Source organism: Dromaius novaehollandiae, chromosome 12 (assembly GCF_036370855.1).
Source record: "Dromaius novaehollandiae isolate bDroNov1 chromosome 12, bDroNov1.hap1, whole genome shotgun sequence".
NCBI lineage: Eukaryota > Metazoa > Chordata > Aves > Casuariiformes > Dromaiidae > Dromaius > Dromaius novaehollandiae.
The window spans coordinates 23,198,585-23,216,253 of NC_088109.1; the positions used below are offsets into that span (position 1 = coordinate 23,198,585).

Genomic DNA, 17,669 nt, shown 5'->3' on the forward strand with positions numbered 1-17,669 from the left:
CATCACCTTTTTGGCAAAATTTTAGGCTATCCTAGGTGTTGCTCTGATCCATATCTGGTTATAAAACGTAGCTTCTTTCAGCATCTTTCTAAATGCACGCACAGCCTGAAAGAGGAATTTCCCAGCTGGTGTCCATCTGTCCGACGTGGGAATGCCGCAGAAGGGGAGTCACCAGCTTGCCCTTGTTGTTTGCTAGCAGGGTTGTCTATTAGTCCCCTTTTTCTCAAGCCGACTGTGCTTAGGCATCTTGGTTGGGCCATGTCATTCCCCTTAGGTAACACATTGCGTCGTTCGACTGTTTGGTGCCTCTTTGCTGAAGTAAGTCAGTCTCTTCCCGAGTGTCCCGTAGACTGCAGACTCTCTGTAGTATGCAGGAGCTCGTGTTGCAGTAATCTATTAGTGTGAGTCAAAATTTAATCTTCAGTAAGAAAGCAAAAGATCCTTTTTTCAATCTAAAAAGACACAATTTCACTTGTATTAGTTACCTTTTCTGGTCCTCGTTGGGCAGCCAGAATAATGTATTTTGGCCACTTGAAAGGCTGTAACATAGTTGAATAACCTTATCAGGTTTTAAGATGTGCATCCCTGCATGATGTACTCAGAAGGATGGTAAAGAGAATGTTGACATTCATTTTGCCATTGTTCCCTTCTTTTCTGTCATAAGACTTTGTTTCAAAAATGGCAACAAGTGAAGTAAGCATTGCAGACCGCATGTTGACTAGAGTAGTACAGCCAGTAAAAACTGCAGGGGTGCTATTCTGTACTCCTTGCACGCATCTCCTGGTTCTCAAGCCACCCTAAGTTAGGACACTGCGTCTGCCACTGAGCTGCCTTTAGAGTTTTGTGCCATTATTTGTTGGCTAAATTGTTCAGGCAGTCTTCAACTACACATAATAGGCAGAAAAAATCATGCTTTTCAGTGACCTTTGGGGGTTTTTAAGCTGTGGCATGGGAAGCAGGGCAATTGCTCAAAATTAAAACAATTTCTTTCCTTGAAAAAATGAAGTGATTTCAAAAGTCCAGGTTTGTCATTTAAAATGACTCACATAAATGACAGATCTAAAATGCGGTGCCCTCTGAAATGAAACTCCATAATAGAGCACTCCAGGTTTCTTTGGGTTTTGATTCAGTGATTCTATATCCAGTATATTCCATTTTTAGTAATAAAAACATAAAGCTCTTTGCTCCATTTAGGACTTTGAATAGCTGCCATTGCTGTAATGTAGCTTTTGCAGACTGTGCCACGGGTGTTTCGGAATTTCAAAATACGTTCCCCAGGAAAGTGGAGATGTCTAGGCAGGCACTGCACCTTCATTCATATTTCATCATTGATATGTTTGAACTGAGTCACTGTCATTGCTTTCATTTATTTGCAATTATCCCCGTTGGCGTAGTCTGGAATTGGAGGGTAAAGTCAAATCTGTCTTTTATATGTGATGTATGTATCACCACGAAAAAAGTTTGAGTGGGAAAAATTAGTGTGCCCTAAGTGATAATTTTACAAGCCTGTAATTTCCGTGCAACCCATTTGCTTGCGGTGAGTTTGCAGGGGCAGGACTGGCTGAGTTTAGTAAGCAAAGTTTCTCCCAATTGAATAAATATAACTCTGGTACACGTAAATGGGTAAATCCAGCTCTTTCTCTGCAACTGTAGCATCTTCCTCGGTGAACAAACCATTCAGATTCACTTTTTTGTGGGGAGTAACACGTTCGTTCGGTTTACCAGCACTTTACCAAAATTGGAATTAATGAGCAACAGAAGCGGGCCATACAAACATAAAAGCTTTCATTTATGGCATTCTTGTTGTATGAGCTAAACCCCCTCACATTGGTGACTAATACAAAGAGGAATAAAAGACCCATTTTCCATGAATCATCTCAAATGTAATTGTAGTAACTCAGATATGAAATACTGACGTACAACCGGAGATCTTCATCTGTTGTTGATAAAACACTGTGGACAATCAGTACAAACCTGTGCCCACTGAGCTATATTATTTGTGGAAAAAAGCATATTTTTTGGCACAAAAGTGCAGAATAAGGCCCTTCATGACTGAAACGGTGACCCATGGTCACGTGTAAAATGAATGCTTTTGCCTGTGATGTGTTACCATGATCCTCTGCGGTCACCGCAGCAAGTTACTGTTTAGTTAGGTACCAGAGCGTTTGAGTTAATTCTTTGGCTTTTTACCTGGGCCATTTTTTGCTTAGCGACATTGAATTAATAATTCAAAGGGAAATTGCTTAGTACTGCAAAATAAAGTATTTTTAAAATTTTGAATATAAAGAAAATCCCTTACATTCTGAATTACAATATGAATGACTGAATCAAGGTTTCAGGACCAGCATTTTTTATCTACAGTGAAGTGTTGCATATGAACCCTGCTGAAGAATTTTTAAATTTGGTAATATTTGAATTCAACCATTTATTGTTATTATTAGACCTTGATAAGTAGATGTGGTGAATTTATCCTGATTTCCTTCCACAGAAGTAGGTATACTGTCTTCAGACAATGAGCCTTGTCTCTAACTTTTTATTTTCAGGCAGTATTTCTTAAATGACCTACAAACTAATTAATTTTCCCCCTGAAAATGTCTGTTTCCTAGTGATCGTTAGCCCTCAGAAGTATGGCACAAAATAATGTTCTTACATAAGTGAAAAAAAATCATCTCTTGTAAGAGTTCTTTTTAACTCGAAACTTCCTTTCATCTAGAGCTACCAGTGTATTTAGAGGATTACTCAATGCGTATTACATGCTGAGAAGGATTACTCTGTGTCCAGAAATTCAGGCCTTAATGAAAAATGCATCCGGAGGAAGCCGTGCGGCTGCAGCTCTGCTTTCCAAGGGAGCTAAAGGATGGAAGTTCACCAGTTCTGCTATATTTCAGTGGCAATTGGCACCTAACTCCCCCGGGCCTTTTGAAAACCTTAGCTGGAGCGAGATTTTTGTGAGACCAGGAAAGTAACCATTTATAACACGACATACCAGTTTAGTTCTCCTTCGCCGCAAGCGCAGTGAAAGAGGAAAAACACAGCGCGCTCGGCCATACGCAACTGCCCGCAGTGCTGCAGCAACCCGCCAGGTCCCGGGAGAGAGGATAGCTTATCTGGCGCTGATTGAGGGAACCTGATGAGATCTTAGTGACAAATCTTTTTTTCTGTCATTGCTGGCGCTCTGCTCTGCTCTGCCGCCTTGGCTTCAGCAGGGGAGCGGGGCCGTGCGGAGCAGGGGACCGAGCCTGGGCCTGGCGGGTTGTGCCGGCTGCGCCAGGTACGGCGAGAACATGCCGCAGCATTGCTCCAAAACCCGATCTTTTTGAGCCATGAAAATAGGCCTGTTAAATACGACATGTTAAATGTAGCCGTCTTTTAAGTATTTTAAGCAAAGTTGCCATTAACTGTATGTCTGTTTTTTGTCAAGACCCTGCTTTTTCCTGTTCCACCAGCCTGCCCCACAGATAGCTAATGAGAAACAACATCAGTCAGCCGAAGCAGGCTCAGGTGTCCTTTCCTGAGCTCAGCTTTCTCCTACGAAGGATAATCAGCAGAAATAGTTGACCGCTAACTCAGTAGCCTCACCTATAAATTCTTCTCAAAAAATTTTACACACAGCAGGCTTAATAATCTCCATAGCTTAAAATCTTCACAATTTAGCGTGAATTATCTCCTGCACTATAAAAGCCCAGAAAATGAAGAATAGTTATGATGCATATTTATACACTTTTAATAGCGAGTCAGTAGAGGAAAACTAATGAAAGTTCAACTTTGCATTTATTGCAAGCAGATGTATTTAGACAGGCATGGTTATAAATTAAGATATTGCCCACAATTAGTATTTAGTGGTTAGACTGCCAACTTTTTTATATGTTTCCTAACAGATGTGCTAACTTTTGGAAAACTAGCACCCCTGCAAGTCTTTGGGGGCAGTTTATATTGTTTTTCCCTTTATACCATAAGCTTCTATAAAAAATGTGTGTGCTGTTCTCATAAATCTTGAAGCCTAGTAGGAATATTGTAAAATTGCAGTTCAGTGTTTAATGTTCATGCTAGTCCCATGATATGGCTGATAAATAGTGGGGGAAGATGAGAAGTGCTGGTGATATGCCTTTATTACTAATGCTTCTTCTCCCGTATTGTAGATTAAAAACCTAACCCAACTGCTTTCAATTTTCTGAAGCTAATTTCTGCAGCTCACTGACCTTTCAGTATATTGAGCTTTTCCTTATCTGTATATCTTTGCTTTTATTTTTCAGGAGCCTACACTGCTTTTTCTATTGCAGCCAGCACACTTTCCCCCCGTTAGCCATGCTTTTTCCTCTGTAGGTCCTGTACTTGATCGCGTAACACAGACCAGAATGAAATCGCATGGAAGGAAAGCTTCTAACCACTCATCACTGGACACACATACTGAGCTTTAGAGTCGCAGAAAAAAGATGTTTAGTGTTTGGTGACAGCAAATGTTTAGCATCCCGGAGAGCCACTGGTAAATCACGAGTCGCAGGCAGATGGGATTAGCTCGCCGAGGCAATGCTGCCGTGGTCGTTTTTCCCCGGTGCAGCCAGGCCCTTCGGTGTGTGCTGGGTAACGTGCAGTGTTCGCCTGGCAGGAAAGGGGCTGTTTTTCACCTGTACCAGTTTCCCCTTTCTGTTTATGCAAGTAGCTGAGTGTTCAAAAACAAGTGGCTGGCACAAGCTGGAAATAAATAGGTGAGACATACGGACTGGTCAGGTTGGTTTAGCCAAATGCACAGCAAACAGCGGCTGGGGGCCTAACGTTGAGCTCAGGGCTAAGCCTTTTGCTTACGAAGAAGTCAGTGAACCTAGCAAGACGTTTGTTGTGTGCAAATTGGAATATATGATTATCGGGTCTGCTTGGCATGCATGTGTTATATGGTATTTAATGCATCATGAGATTGAAGTTCACATTAAGTCTTGTTACTTTATGGAAGAGTGTTTCAATTAAATGCATTTTTCTGATGTCTTGATTTTAGAAAATGTAATTAAAATATACCTGTGGTATCCTGTTGTTTAATTTGCAGTTTGATTAAAAATTATAGCTCAGTTTCACATACTTCATTTAGCAAAACCTACCAATAGATGGATTAATTTATGCTAATACACTGTGCTTCAGTATCAGCAGTATTTCAGCTGTACGTGTTCTCTCTGGTTCCCCGTGGTCTACTAATTTAAATGCTTATTGTAATATATGTATAGTTGCCTTGGAAAACTTATCATGTACTGCTTCTTCGATTGTGCCTGCGTTGGTCTTAATCTTTTTTTTTCCTTTCCTTCAGCTGTCAACTAAGCCTTAATCTCTCAAAGCTTCTTGCTTTGCTTGTTTACTAGTTTAAGTGTTGATGAGTGTTGTTTTGCTGGGAGTGTTAGTTGGTCGAGCAGTTTTCAAATTATACCGTGTGCTCAGTGCTTTAGCTTAGGAGACTTCAGGCTAGATAAATCAGGCAAATTAGGCAACTGAACACAATTAAAGAGTCATATTTATTAATGCTGTCTTCCATGGTTTGATTCCTAACGTGGAAGGTAAGCGCACTCTTGTGCTGTACCCATCGGTTAACCAAAGAAATCCCTCATACGCACCAGCAGTTCTGAATTTGGTTGTATGCACAGACTTTTCACGTTGTTCTTGGAGTGATTGCTAGCATATATAGATGTCCTTTTACTGTTATCCACAAATGCCATTTTTAAAAAGCATATTTAATACCCTACAATCTTAATGCAGACAAAAATTACGGTAGGGGTGCAAGTAAAAAGACTCTAAAATCAGACCTACTGGAATTTCCCTTCTACCTCCTAATCAAATATTAAACTCATCAAGAATATTTAAAAATCTAAATATCCATTTAAAAGAAAGCTTCAGCTGTATCTAAAAGAGTGTTTTGCACGGGCATTGTGGACTTTAAAAGGACATGGAACATCACTGTCAGGAGAGAGATGGGTATAAATCCCAATGTTAATTTTTTCCGTGAGACATACAAGAATCCGTTTCCTGATAACAAGCTGTCTGTTCTTCCCTGCTGAGTTCAGTTCAATGGGAGAAGCATCAAGCCCCAGATTATCTGTACAAAGCAAGCCCGTTTTCAAGTTGTAATTTTTTTAAGCACGCATTAGTTAAAGCAGATCCGTAATCCCCCATCATTGTTAACTTTCATCCTGGGAAATGTACAACAGCCTTCATAACCATCAGCATTATTTCAGTCTGCTGTTTATTTTATCCGATAGAATATTAAAAATCAGATAGAGGAAATGTTTTTTATTTTACTGTCTGCTTTTAAAAATCAGATTATCTGATAGCAAATGTTAAGCGTATCCTTGTGTCTCATATTTGTGTGTTATTTAGATTATTTGTAACTGTGCATGTCACAGGCCTTTGTTCAATGAATAAAATTAATCAATATGACTTGAATATGTACATTTCGTAGGTAAAGGGATCGGCAAGATTTCAGAAGCAGTAAATCCCACCCAAAAGTTTCACCCCATTGAGGCACTTGAGCCCGGAACTGAGTATACAGTTCGTCTAGTGACTAAGAACTGGGTTGATAACAATAGCATTTTTGAAGATGTAATTGAGACAAGGGGGAGAGGTGAGAAATGAAACCCTTCAAGGTGATAAAGTTTTATTTTAAATGTAAATAAATGTTCAGGTTATGTATTTTGATGTGCACTGGAAGTGTAAGCTTAAATATCAAAATCATAAAATTTGAATTTGCTCTGTGATTTTTAAGTTGACTCTTGCAGTTGAATGCCATCGGAGCATAAATGCATCCATGGTTCTTAGATGCATAGTAACCTGGAACAATTACAGACCTTTACAAAACATAGTTTTAACTCCTGTGCTATTTCGAAAGGGTAGTTTTGTGATATAATCCGTGTTAAATGTGCTAGTCGAGTGGTTTGCATGTGTCAGGTGAGCTTTTAACTTTATTTCTTTCGCAAAACTGCTTTTGCATGAGAAGCTTAACAATTCTCCATTCAGCTTTCCTAGTTGGCATTAATCCTTTGAGTCAAATACTCTCTCAGAATTTCTTTTCCAAAACATCTGTATTGTGTGTTATAGACAGTGCATTCACCTTAGGTCTAAAAATGTCACGTTTGGACATATTTCTGTCTTACATTTCTTTAAATTGAGCACAGTAAGTAGTGACAGTCTGATTCAATTAAAATTCAGTGAAGAAAATGTTAAGTACTCATTTTATGGAAAGGTGATGCCATTTTTGTCTGGTTAATTTTCCTTTTTACTTCTCCTCTTTTGCAAAGCTTATGCTGGCATTTATGACGGAATTTCCACCCAGGGGTGGTTTATCGGACTGATGTGTGCCATCGCTTTGCTCACCTTGCTGCTGCTAACTGTTTGCTTTGTCAGAAGAAATAAAGGAGGAAAATATTCAGGTAAATGAATTCATTGTCATTTTGCTATGTTCACAAGTTAATAACAAGCATTCTTCAGACTTTTATCTCTGGAGGCTGCAAAGCCACAGACGGAAACACCCAATTAGGATCTGTAGCTTTTGATAAATATCCACAGAGCGGTTTCTAATGAACACAGGCAAAACAGTGCTCTCTGGGTGAGAGAGTGCTGTGGGCTGCTAAGAGATCTAGCCCAGATCTTGGATACTGCTTGCTCAGTCTTTTGGTGTTTAATCCACCATAGAGTCAAGGTTCTTAACAGATGCGCCTCTGAGCCTCCTGTGAAGGGCCACCTGCATGCTCCCATTCCACCTAATAACTGCTACTCGATGTAGTAACTGACATGTGCTTCCGACTATAGCCAAACTACGTAACAATAAAATATTTTGCTAAATGTATTTCTGTAATTTTCGAAGCAATGAGTAAGGATTTAAGTGCAAAACACTTGCTGGCTCTCTTAGAAATTAGGTATTGACAACAAGCTCTCAATGAAAACATGCTCTTTGAGTGCAGTAAAACATTTAGTGAAAGCTGTTGTCTTCCAGGGCAAGTTGTAGGTAATGCGAGGCAGTTTTCCCATTGCACCTGCAAAAAGAAAAGTCCATGACGGAACATGGCATACAGATCTGTGCTTTATTTTATTTGTACAGTGAAAGAAAAAGAAGATTTGCATCCAGATCCTGAAGCTCAATCAATAAAAGATGAAATCTTTGGGGAATATAGGTAAATAGGACTTGCTTTAACAAGGATTTTTGTTTGTTGGGGTTTTCTTCGTTTCTAGATGTCGTCACCGGTTTTCGTTTAGGACATTTTATAGCATGCAAGTAACGCTATTTTTTCATTTTCAAAGCAAACCTCACAGGAGTGGATGATAGTAGGAATATACAGGTATATCCAGTATACTTAAATCCACCCAAGTTGGGATATAAGTAAATGTTGATGTATTAGTGGTTATTTTTCACATGCTTTTTATTTAGCATTGTATGAATAATGTAAATATATTTGATAATTTGGGGTCCTGTTCTGATGTCCACTGAAGCCAAAAGAAAGATTTGTATGCCTTCAGTGGGTGTCTCAAACCCAGTCGGGCCCTCATCTTGTCTTGTAATACGGGGATTGTTCATTCTGGGAGAGAAAACAAGAAATTAAGTTTAAAAAACAGAAAGAGATGGCAAAAAAAATCTCACTACAGAAGTTCCTGTGTGAGAACTGAAATAATCACTTTGGCTGCTTTAAAATAAACAAACTTTACAGTATTATGTAACTGTGGTATGAAGAAAAATGCATCGTTATATGAGCCGTTCTGGAAAACTGGTGTAGCTGGCCTTAAAGGCATAAAGTTTCTGGAGAAATCCCACTTATATGCTACATTATTTGTACTGGAATAGGGTTTTTTCTGCATAATTTCATCTTTATTTAATTTTTAATGCTTTCTAATGGGACAAATATTTAGAAAGGTAAGAAAGTCCTGAGGTTAACTTTCACTCCACCTCCCCTAAGTCCAAACTTGTCTTTTTTATAAATAGAAATGCCATGTGCAGAAAAGTAGCAAATATTCTTAATGTATTGATTACATGTTATTGATTAGATAATGAAGAGGTAAACTTTAGACATGTTTGTTTCTTTTTCCTCAGATAACATTACGAAAGCTTTGATACAAGATTGGTATTAATAAGGCGTGTAGTCAAATAATTACATACCTAGTCCAGAGGCCTAATTTGGGGGTTATTTAAAGATTTTTAGTGGACTTTCCCACTTCCTTCTGCATGTGATTTTTTTTTTCCTTTGAGAGTTGGAAATACGTTTAAAAAACACTGATGCATCCTGATGCTTTCTCTTACCTTCAACCCCTTTAAGCCACAGAGAGGCTTTAAGTAATAGTTTCATACAAGCAGGCTACAGAGTAAGTACATGATGCTGTAGCAATATGATTAGCTGTGAGCTGCTGACCACGGGCAACTCTCATCTTGCATAAAATGGTGAAACGTTGGAGTACTGGTCTAAGAGAGACATATCACCATACCTAGTAGATGGCCCTAAAGGAGTCTAAAATGTCTATGCATAGCTCAGATAGGCTTCACAGGCATTTTTTATGGCGCAAGCCAATGCTCTGCAAAGTCTGGGTCCTCAGGAGGTTGAAAATGGCCATGAGGTGCAAGTGTTTTGCTTGCTTCTCTAGAAATAACTAAAGGTCGCCCAACTTTCATGTTCAAGCATAAATTGGGCTTGTCTGAGTCTTCTGCATGGACCTGAGGAGGAATGTCTGGTGGGACTTCCTAAGTTTACTTCATTTTGGTTGTTGATTTGCCCATTTCCTTTAAATTGCCCTTGAACATGTCCTGCATATTAGCAGATACGGATACTCTGAAGTTTTATGATGCAAATTCTGCTTTTGCTCCTCCCTTTTTCTCCCCTTTATCAGAGAGAAACTCCATTAGTTACAGTAAGATAAGATAGCAGGAGAACAGATGAAAAAAGGGGGAAAAACCCACTTCGTTATTTCCCTAAAATCAAATAAATGCTCGCAAAGCAGTGAGATATAACCTACAGCTTACGCCTCATCCCACAGCTGTACTTCGGTTCATCCACCCACTTCAAAAGGAAAATGCAACAAATGGGGCCTGAAAATTGCCCGCTGCCTTGTGAAGTGAAAATGCCTCTTTCTCTAAGGTACAGAAGACTTGACATAGGCTCCGCTCACTGGAATGGATCCCTAAAATCCTCTTTAGCATTTACATCTTGTTTTTCTTCCCCCTTCACTTTCAGTCCATTCTCCTTCGCTCCATCTTTTCAAAGGCAAATAGAGGAAAGGGCCCAAACCAAAACACAGGAGTGGTTTTCACTGGGGTTTCCCTTTTCAACCAGTTTTGTTAAGCACAGACTGATGTACATGGAAAATTCAGACAGCACGTAGGTCAGTGTAGATGAGCTGCGTGAGCTGCACTGGACCGAGCGGGAAGCAAATGGCCAGGCTGGTCTGACTGTCCAACCCACGTAGAAAATGTCTCATTCGCTCTTCCCTGATCCTGGGTTCTCTCATTTTAAAAGAGCCGTTTTCATGCTTGCAATAAAAAGCTGGATTTTTGGAAAGACATTTCTTTGTTTTGTAGTGACAGCGATGAAAAGCCGCTGAAAGGCAGCCTCCAGTCAATAAACGGGGACATTAAAGCCACCGAAAGTGCTGATAGTCTGGTAGATTATGGAGAAGGGGAACACGGGATGTTCAATGAAGATGGTTCATTTATTGGAGCTTATTCTGGATCTAAGGAAAAAGGATCAGTTGAAAGCACTGGGAGTTCTACAGCAACTTTTCCTCTCCATGCGTAAAATACTAGCAAGAATGATTCATTTTTTATTGTGACATTTATCCTGACTGGTACTCCGCAGTTACCGTATGTGATTGGAAATAGGTTGCCAATTGAGTCAGTCAGGAACCTGACATCAGGTAATACAAAAAGAAGTCACTGCCACTAAAAGATGATTTTTGAGACTTTTCCATCCTAATTGTTTAGGTGTTTTCTTCTAATGAAAACCAATCAAATCATTCCTTATTATTCAAAATATGTCACTCAGTCTTACCAAAACACAATTTCTCAGTGTTACATATGTATAGTTACTTGCTACGCTGTATGTTTCTTAGTTTTGGAATATGTTTCTCTGTAAAGTCTTTTTTCTTATGTAGCTGTTGTCACTTTGTACATACTTTTATATCCAGTATTGCCTCATACATCATGGCCTCAGCCCTGGAGAGGCCAGAACCCGGTAAGAAAAACAAACAAAAACACAGGTTACTCTACAAAGTGACACAATGAATTCTACTGAGGAAAACCATAATTTTAAATACTGGAGAAATATATTCTATGTATTATTTAATTTTTCATAAAGAAAAAAACCTCCTTTGCTTAAGATACTCTGAAATTATTTTAGTGGTTACAGCTGACTACAATTACCATTACTTAGAGATGCAACTTTATGCGTGGAAAATTTGCTCTCAAAAGATAAAGTTCAGATCATGTGTATGAATCTTCTATCCAGTAGCTGGCACTATTTCCTTAAATAAAGTAAGCTGCAGTAACTTTCCTGTGGCAAGGCAAAACAGGGTTCCCATCCGACCATCATTAAAAAGAATTTTAATTTGATTTCCTGAATCTCCGCAAGCTGCATTTCTAAGCAAAAGGCTTTTTGCCTGTCTCATATCTGTATATTTGTGTGCGAGCATACATTTCCTGGAGACATTGTACATATGCTATTAATATTGACACAGTTTAAAATCAGCCTTGTTTTGTTTTGAAATGAGACGTGATGCTGGCGCGAGTCTGTGTAGCCGTGTAGTGATAGGATTGCTTGTCAGCGTGAGCTTGAACCAGCAAAGCGAGTTTGCAGGAAGAGGAGTTGTGTGTAACCAGTCATATGGATATTATTTCTTTCTAATATCACGTAAGGTAGATCTACCTGACTATCAAGAGATCATTTATTTTCAAGCTATTCATTGATAAATAAGCAAAAGCGAAAGCAAAGAGAAAATATTATGGTATAGTTTCTTTAATATTTTGTTTACCAAGTGCTGGTTTAAATCCTCTCTGTTGCAGTCCTTTTCCAGTCATTCCCACTATGAACTCAGCCAAGCTGAGCACTCTTAGCGGCACATTTTTTTGGTCTTTTAATATTTGGATCTCCTGACTATCTGTAATATCACTTGTATTTTGATATGTGCTTGTTTGATTAGAGTATTAATACGGCTTCATTTCTTCCACTTCAATTGTGATTTTTTTAAACATTGTTGTGAGAAAGCTGGTTACTGTAGGAGGAATAGGTCCTAAAAGCCATTTACATCCTGGTAGTAATTAGGCAAATGTCCTTCATGGTCTCCTTTACTTCAATGGAAGAAAGGGTGGAAGTAACAATTACTCACGTGAGTAAGAGTTTACAGATAACACCTGGAATTAAAAGTCTATTAGTTGCACACACAAATGCACTTTGTTACAAATAGAAGGGCCATGTTTTATAAGTAGCTAACCTTAAGTTTGTGCTCCTCACTAGAGTGGCTGAATTCTCAAAAGTGCTCAGTGGTTTCTGAAAATAACAAGTCTTTGGTGCTGGATGCTACTGAACAGCTGTTCCTCTTTTATATTTTTACTCCCAACGACCTTTTCTGTAGCCTCTATTTGGAAAAAGCAAATCCCCAACAAGCAAACCCCCAAACCCCAGTGGTGCTGTGTGGATGAGTGTAAATCAGTGAAAAATAGTCCCACTCCGCGTCAGTGACCTCTGTGATGTGAAGGATTTGACAGTCATTCATTCTTTATTATAAATAAAGTTTTATTTTCTGCATTTCGCTTAAGCTTAATGCTGAAAAAGTCCGAAGTCATCTTCATTTAGAAAAGAAGCAAGGGAGTAAATTGGAGGGATGTGAAAATTGGCATCTTGTCAACAAAGAGAGATTTTCCACCAGGATCATTATCTGCTGACTCTTGCCTGCCGTAACCCAAAAGAGATAAAGACTAAGAACTGATTAGACTTGTGGCAACCTTTGTTGCAAGCTTCAGTCTATTTGTAATGTATTTCCTTTAGGAATCAGCTGCCCTCGCGCATGCTACTGCAATGTTGATTACAGGCGAGTTTTGTTTTGTTTTCTTAGTTACTTTCATTGAAATATTTTGTATTTTAAATGGAGATATTTCTGCTGCCTGACACTTCTTAAATATTAAAGGTAATGCCTTAATCTTACATCTCCACCACACTGAGGATCTCTAATGATGAAAGGGGGACCACATGGACTATCTCTGGTAGTTGGAGAAATAAATCCTGAAATATCAATTTCAACATACCAAAGTTGCAGCCGTCTCCCGCTTTTCGAGGAGTGCTGGGTTTCAGGCTGCTTTTCTCCTTTCTTAGTGTGGTCCCATACACTGCAAATTCACAGACCCCCTGAAGTTGCCCACGAGGGAGCAGGGAGAGGCAAGGAACAAAATTACGGCAGGTTCCCCCAAAGCCGCAGCGGCTCCTTGGCAGGGCTGGCAGCGGTCAGGCATTTCCTTCTGCTTTGGGTTGCTGCAGATCGACTGGGCTAGTTGTCCCCAAAAACACCTGTGTTAAACAGACGCAACTTTCAAATCATATTAGTGAGTGTCAAGTTATCGAATAATGAATAAATCTCCTGTGCTATCACTTGCTCTGTTGCTGCTAAGAGATGTTTACGACATTCCTGTGATGTGCTGCTCGTCTGTGGCGGTATGAGTGCTTTTTCTATTAAAATTTTAATTCAGACCCTTAAATCTTAATGTTAGTGTTTCATTATGCCTCAGGGCCTAAAAATCATACAGTGACAAAAAGATGTGCAATGGAATTTTTACAGTGTGCACTGACTTTTGAGGAATATGCCCAATGAATATTAAACTAATGGCTAAAACTCCTCGGGAATCCAGCTCACATGAGCTTTCTTCTCTTTCTCACTCATTTCTTTTCCTTCCCCCCCCCCCCCCCCATTGAGGTTGTATTTTATTTTTAAAGGGTACCACTCATACAATGTATCTTGGAAAGTGCAGGCCACTAATGCTTTTTAAGAGATTTGCTTTCAAAAGTAAACTAACACTATAAGCTTACAGTTTCTGAAGCAGTTCTTTGTTGTTGGCAGTAAATGGTCTGCGTTTTCTTTCCGGGGCAGTGTGCTGCAGATGAGAGGCAGTATGGACATGTAGATTGAATTAAAAGTATCAATACTAACTGTACTGCAACTTTGAAATAGTCCCTTAATCAAATAACTTTATTATGCTGTCTGGGAGCATTTATTAAATTTAGTTGATGGAAATGTGTAGTAATTTCATTAATTAGTACCTACCCTGGAATTTAAAATTGCACGACCGGAGGAGGAAGGGCCCTATGTCAATAGACACCAGCAGTGTGAGCATGCACACTGGGCCATACAGGAAATTTTAATGAATCAGTCCTTGGGTTTTCTGCTGCCAATTTGCTAGTACCAAGGGCGAGACGATGGGAACGCTAGTTCAGGTTGGTTGTTTCTTTGGTTACTTTTGGGTACAACGTGTTGCTACATTTTGCTGCCAGTACGAGTGTGAGAGGGGAAATGACATTTTGGAGTCGGTGTCTCCGTGGCCCCGGGTGGTGGGGAGCAGCTCCCTGGCGCTTGTGAGCTCAGACAGCCCCTTTCAGGACAGGAGGGGGCAAATTTTGCTCATACAGAAAGTTGTGAGGTTTTGACTGTGCATAACATGAGGCAAATAAAATCATCTCCTCTTTATTATAGGGGGAAAAAAAGCTGTATGCTAGCTCCCCGAGTAGCCCATTGGCTTTCACAGAGCAGCATATCACTGATTGATTCAGGTGTGGATTGTAACCTCAGACCTAAGTGTGTAAATTCTATGTTTATTTAAAAAATAAATAAAAGATAGTGTAATTGCACAGTAGAGAATTTGTAGTAATGGCCTCAGTTTCATTCTCTGGTAAAATTTGTGAACCCAGGCTTCGGAAATCTGCGTTTTGGGGCTTCCGACGCTTGGCTGGGCTCTTCAGGAGCGGGCTGCACTGGGTAGGGCTGCATCCTTGCAAAGGGCACAGTGAGAAACCAAATCAGAAAATGATTTTCCCCTCTGGACAAAAATGTGTGTATGTGTACACGTGTGTGTATGTATAGTAAATAACTTGTCTGTAATTCTATTTTAAATGTATCTAATTACTGTTTCATTTAATGATTCATGATAGTTGTTTTGTTGCGGTCTTACTACACACATTTTAATTAGTAGCTCCTTTTCTGATAACTGCTTCCAGTGACCAAATGCATCAGATCCAATGTGTGAGAGGTTTTAATAGAAATGTTCAGGACCATATTCTTTCTGAGATGAAAACAAATATTAGCACAATCTTCCTGTATAAGAAGTTTTTTTACAGTAATTCCTCATGGAGTTTTGTAAACTAATGTTAGAATGACATTCACTAATCCTCTTGCACTTCTGAAAGGAAATCTCATCGTAATCTCTTTTACAGTCATTATTTTGCAGATGAGTGGTTGGCCTAGATTATTTTAAATACCTGTAAGAATGGATGTACAAAAAAGGAAATTGTTCTTCATGACAAGAAAATTTGGATTCATATGACAAAGTATCAAGCCCTCAGCTGCATCTCTTAAAATGTTTAGTGTTTCAAAATAAAGCCTATGACCCATGCTGGAGCATCAGCACATTTACATTTCAGCTCTGTATCTTTCATGTGGAAGTTTCGATTATGCTATCAAATGAGTGAGTTTTGTAATCCAGGGTAGCTGGTTCAGCTTTCATGCAGGAAACAATGTGTGGGTTTGAGCCAAAGCATACTGTCTGTTTCATTTATTACTATTGTTACTTTAAACAAGGTACTTTGTAATTTCATGGGAAAAGATCAAAGCAACTGTGTCACCGTTACATTGTTACTTTTTGAGCTGAATGTTAGTGTGCATTTATTAAAGTTTAGAGAAATGTGTTTGTGCTGTAGTTGCTGTTTGTATCATGCATATGTGCACGTATGGTTTTAAAAGATACTTTCATTTTACATGAAATTCAACTTTGCAAATAAAAGTTTGACTTGATGTAATCTTCAAAAGCCTTAGGTGTAATCAGCAAGTTTGTTTTTCTCTGATGCCATGTCTTCGTTGGGAGCTTGCTTTACTTTTCGTGCACAGACCTCCAGCTTGTGCTAGGCGGCGAGTTTCCCGGCCGCCCAGGCGTTAGCCCAGCTCAGAGGCTGCGATCAGATGCCTTATTTCTTTCATAATATGGTCATTACCTGGATCACACTGCTGTCATATATGTTAGCATATATAAACACTACCTTAGTTTATTTCTCTTGACTGTATGGGTTAACATCACATGAGCTCTCAGGCACCTAGGACTTCAACCTAAGTGGCATGTGAAATACCCAGCAAAATGAAGTTACCCGGTATTAAAATACACTTAGCCGTGAGGTGGAACCCAATGGTAGGACAAACCAGGTAGGACAAACCAGAATACAGCTGTAAAGATTACCAGGACTAATTTCTACCTGTCTTCATTAAGCATCACCAGAATATTGGTAACACTAATTTTTATATTAACAGTAATAATTTTATAAATACTCAGGCACCTAGAAACTCAGTAATACCTGCTCTTTTCTTCCTGTCCCTTAGGCAGGGAAAACCCTACCCATCCCAGTTGTCTGGAATCTCAATGTATAGATTCATTATATAGAAATCTAAGAAACGTTCTTTGTTCGCCAAGAAAAATAGTAAAAGAGCAAAACTATCTCTGTATTTCTCTTGTTACTGTGGCTTTTTTTTTTTTCCTAATAGTCAGTGTTACCTGATTTCTTCAGCTATTCTCTGCCTGCCTGTGGAGAAAGGTTAACCAGTGAAGCAAGCAGGAATTGCACAGTGCAGATAGGTAAGCCAGACCAACACCTTAAATAGCAAACCTGCTGCTACCGAGGGCTCATTAAAAGTCAGCAGACAAACTCATGCCAGCTGATATTGCTGCAAAATCCATTTTTCAAACAATGAGACTTAACAGAAATTTAAAAGATCTGCGCAGTACTGAAGTGTGAGTAATAAATTGCTCACAGAAAATAATCCCCAACTTCCAACCCCGGGATATTTTCTATGTGGTTGTTAGAGCATTTCTCACAGCAGGAGAGATTGTAATTTTTTTCCTCATGTTTTTAGCTACTTTGTTTCAGCAGGGAGGTTTCAGGACTTTTCTAATACATTCTTCACCTGCGTAAACCCTGAATGGATTTGCTGCAAATGCAGAAACAACCAGGAAGGTAATAACTAGCATTCACCTTTCAGGAAGGCATCAAGGGCATTGCAAGCTTTTTTTTCCTATTACTCATATCCTGGCATAATGAGATTTACACTTTTCTCAATAACACAATGGAGAGAAAAAGTCTGACAATCATGTGCTTCACTGGAGGGAGGCTAAAGATACGGCGGTCACTGTCAGATGCACCAGTCGCTGCCGGGCCGCAAGCCTCGCTCATCCCCTGGCCGGAAATCCCCTAGCAGAAGTTTAAGAAGAAAGTACAGGACCAACATACATTTATTTGATATTTTAGTTTTTATGCAAAGTTGGCATTTTGGGCACTGTGTTCAGGGCAGTGCAAGAGCTCAATTTTTTTTTCTTTAGCTACATGTTAAGGGACCCCACAGGGCATTTAGTGTTCTCATTTTGTGTTCTTTGGTATTACAATAAAATGTCATTTCTTCTAGGCTTTCACCATCTGTTA

General features: G+C 39.3%; 1 protein-coding gene across 10 annotated transcripts in view; it reads left to right on the forward strand.

Annotated features, from left to right (window-relative positions):
* Positions 1–16,013, forward strand: part of CHL1 (cell adhesion molecule L1 like) — a 148,160-nt gene extending 132,147 nt beyond the window's left edge. For 7 of the 10 annotated variants that reach the window (XM_026110503.2, XM_064519215.1, XM_026110485.2 and 4 more), the window contains 4 exons: positions 6,437–6,598; positions 7,272–7,403; positions 8,072–8,144; positions 10,532–16,013. In XM_026110503.2, coding sequence (XP_025966288.2) covers positions 6,437–6,598; positions 7,272–7,403; positions 8,072–8,144; positions 10,532–10,748 — 584 coding nt within the window. In that variant the 3' untranslated portion in view covers positions 10,749–16,013. Of the gene's footprint in view, positions 1–6,436; positions 6,599–7,271; positions 7,404–8,071; positions 8,145–9,990; positions 10,501–10,531 lie in introns of those variants that run through there. The other 3 variants (XM_064519221.1, XM_026110524.2, XM_026110511.2) reach the window with 3 other exon arrangements.
* Positions 16,014–17,669: the final 1,656 nt, after the last annotated feature.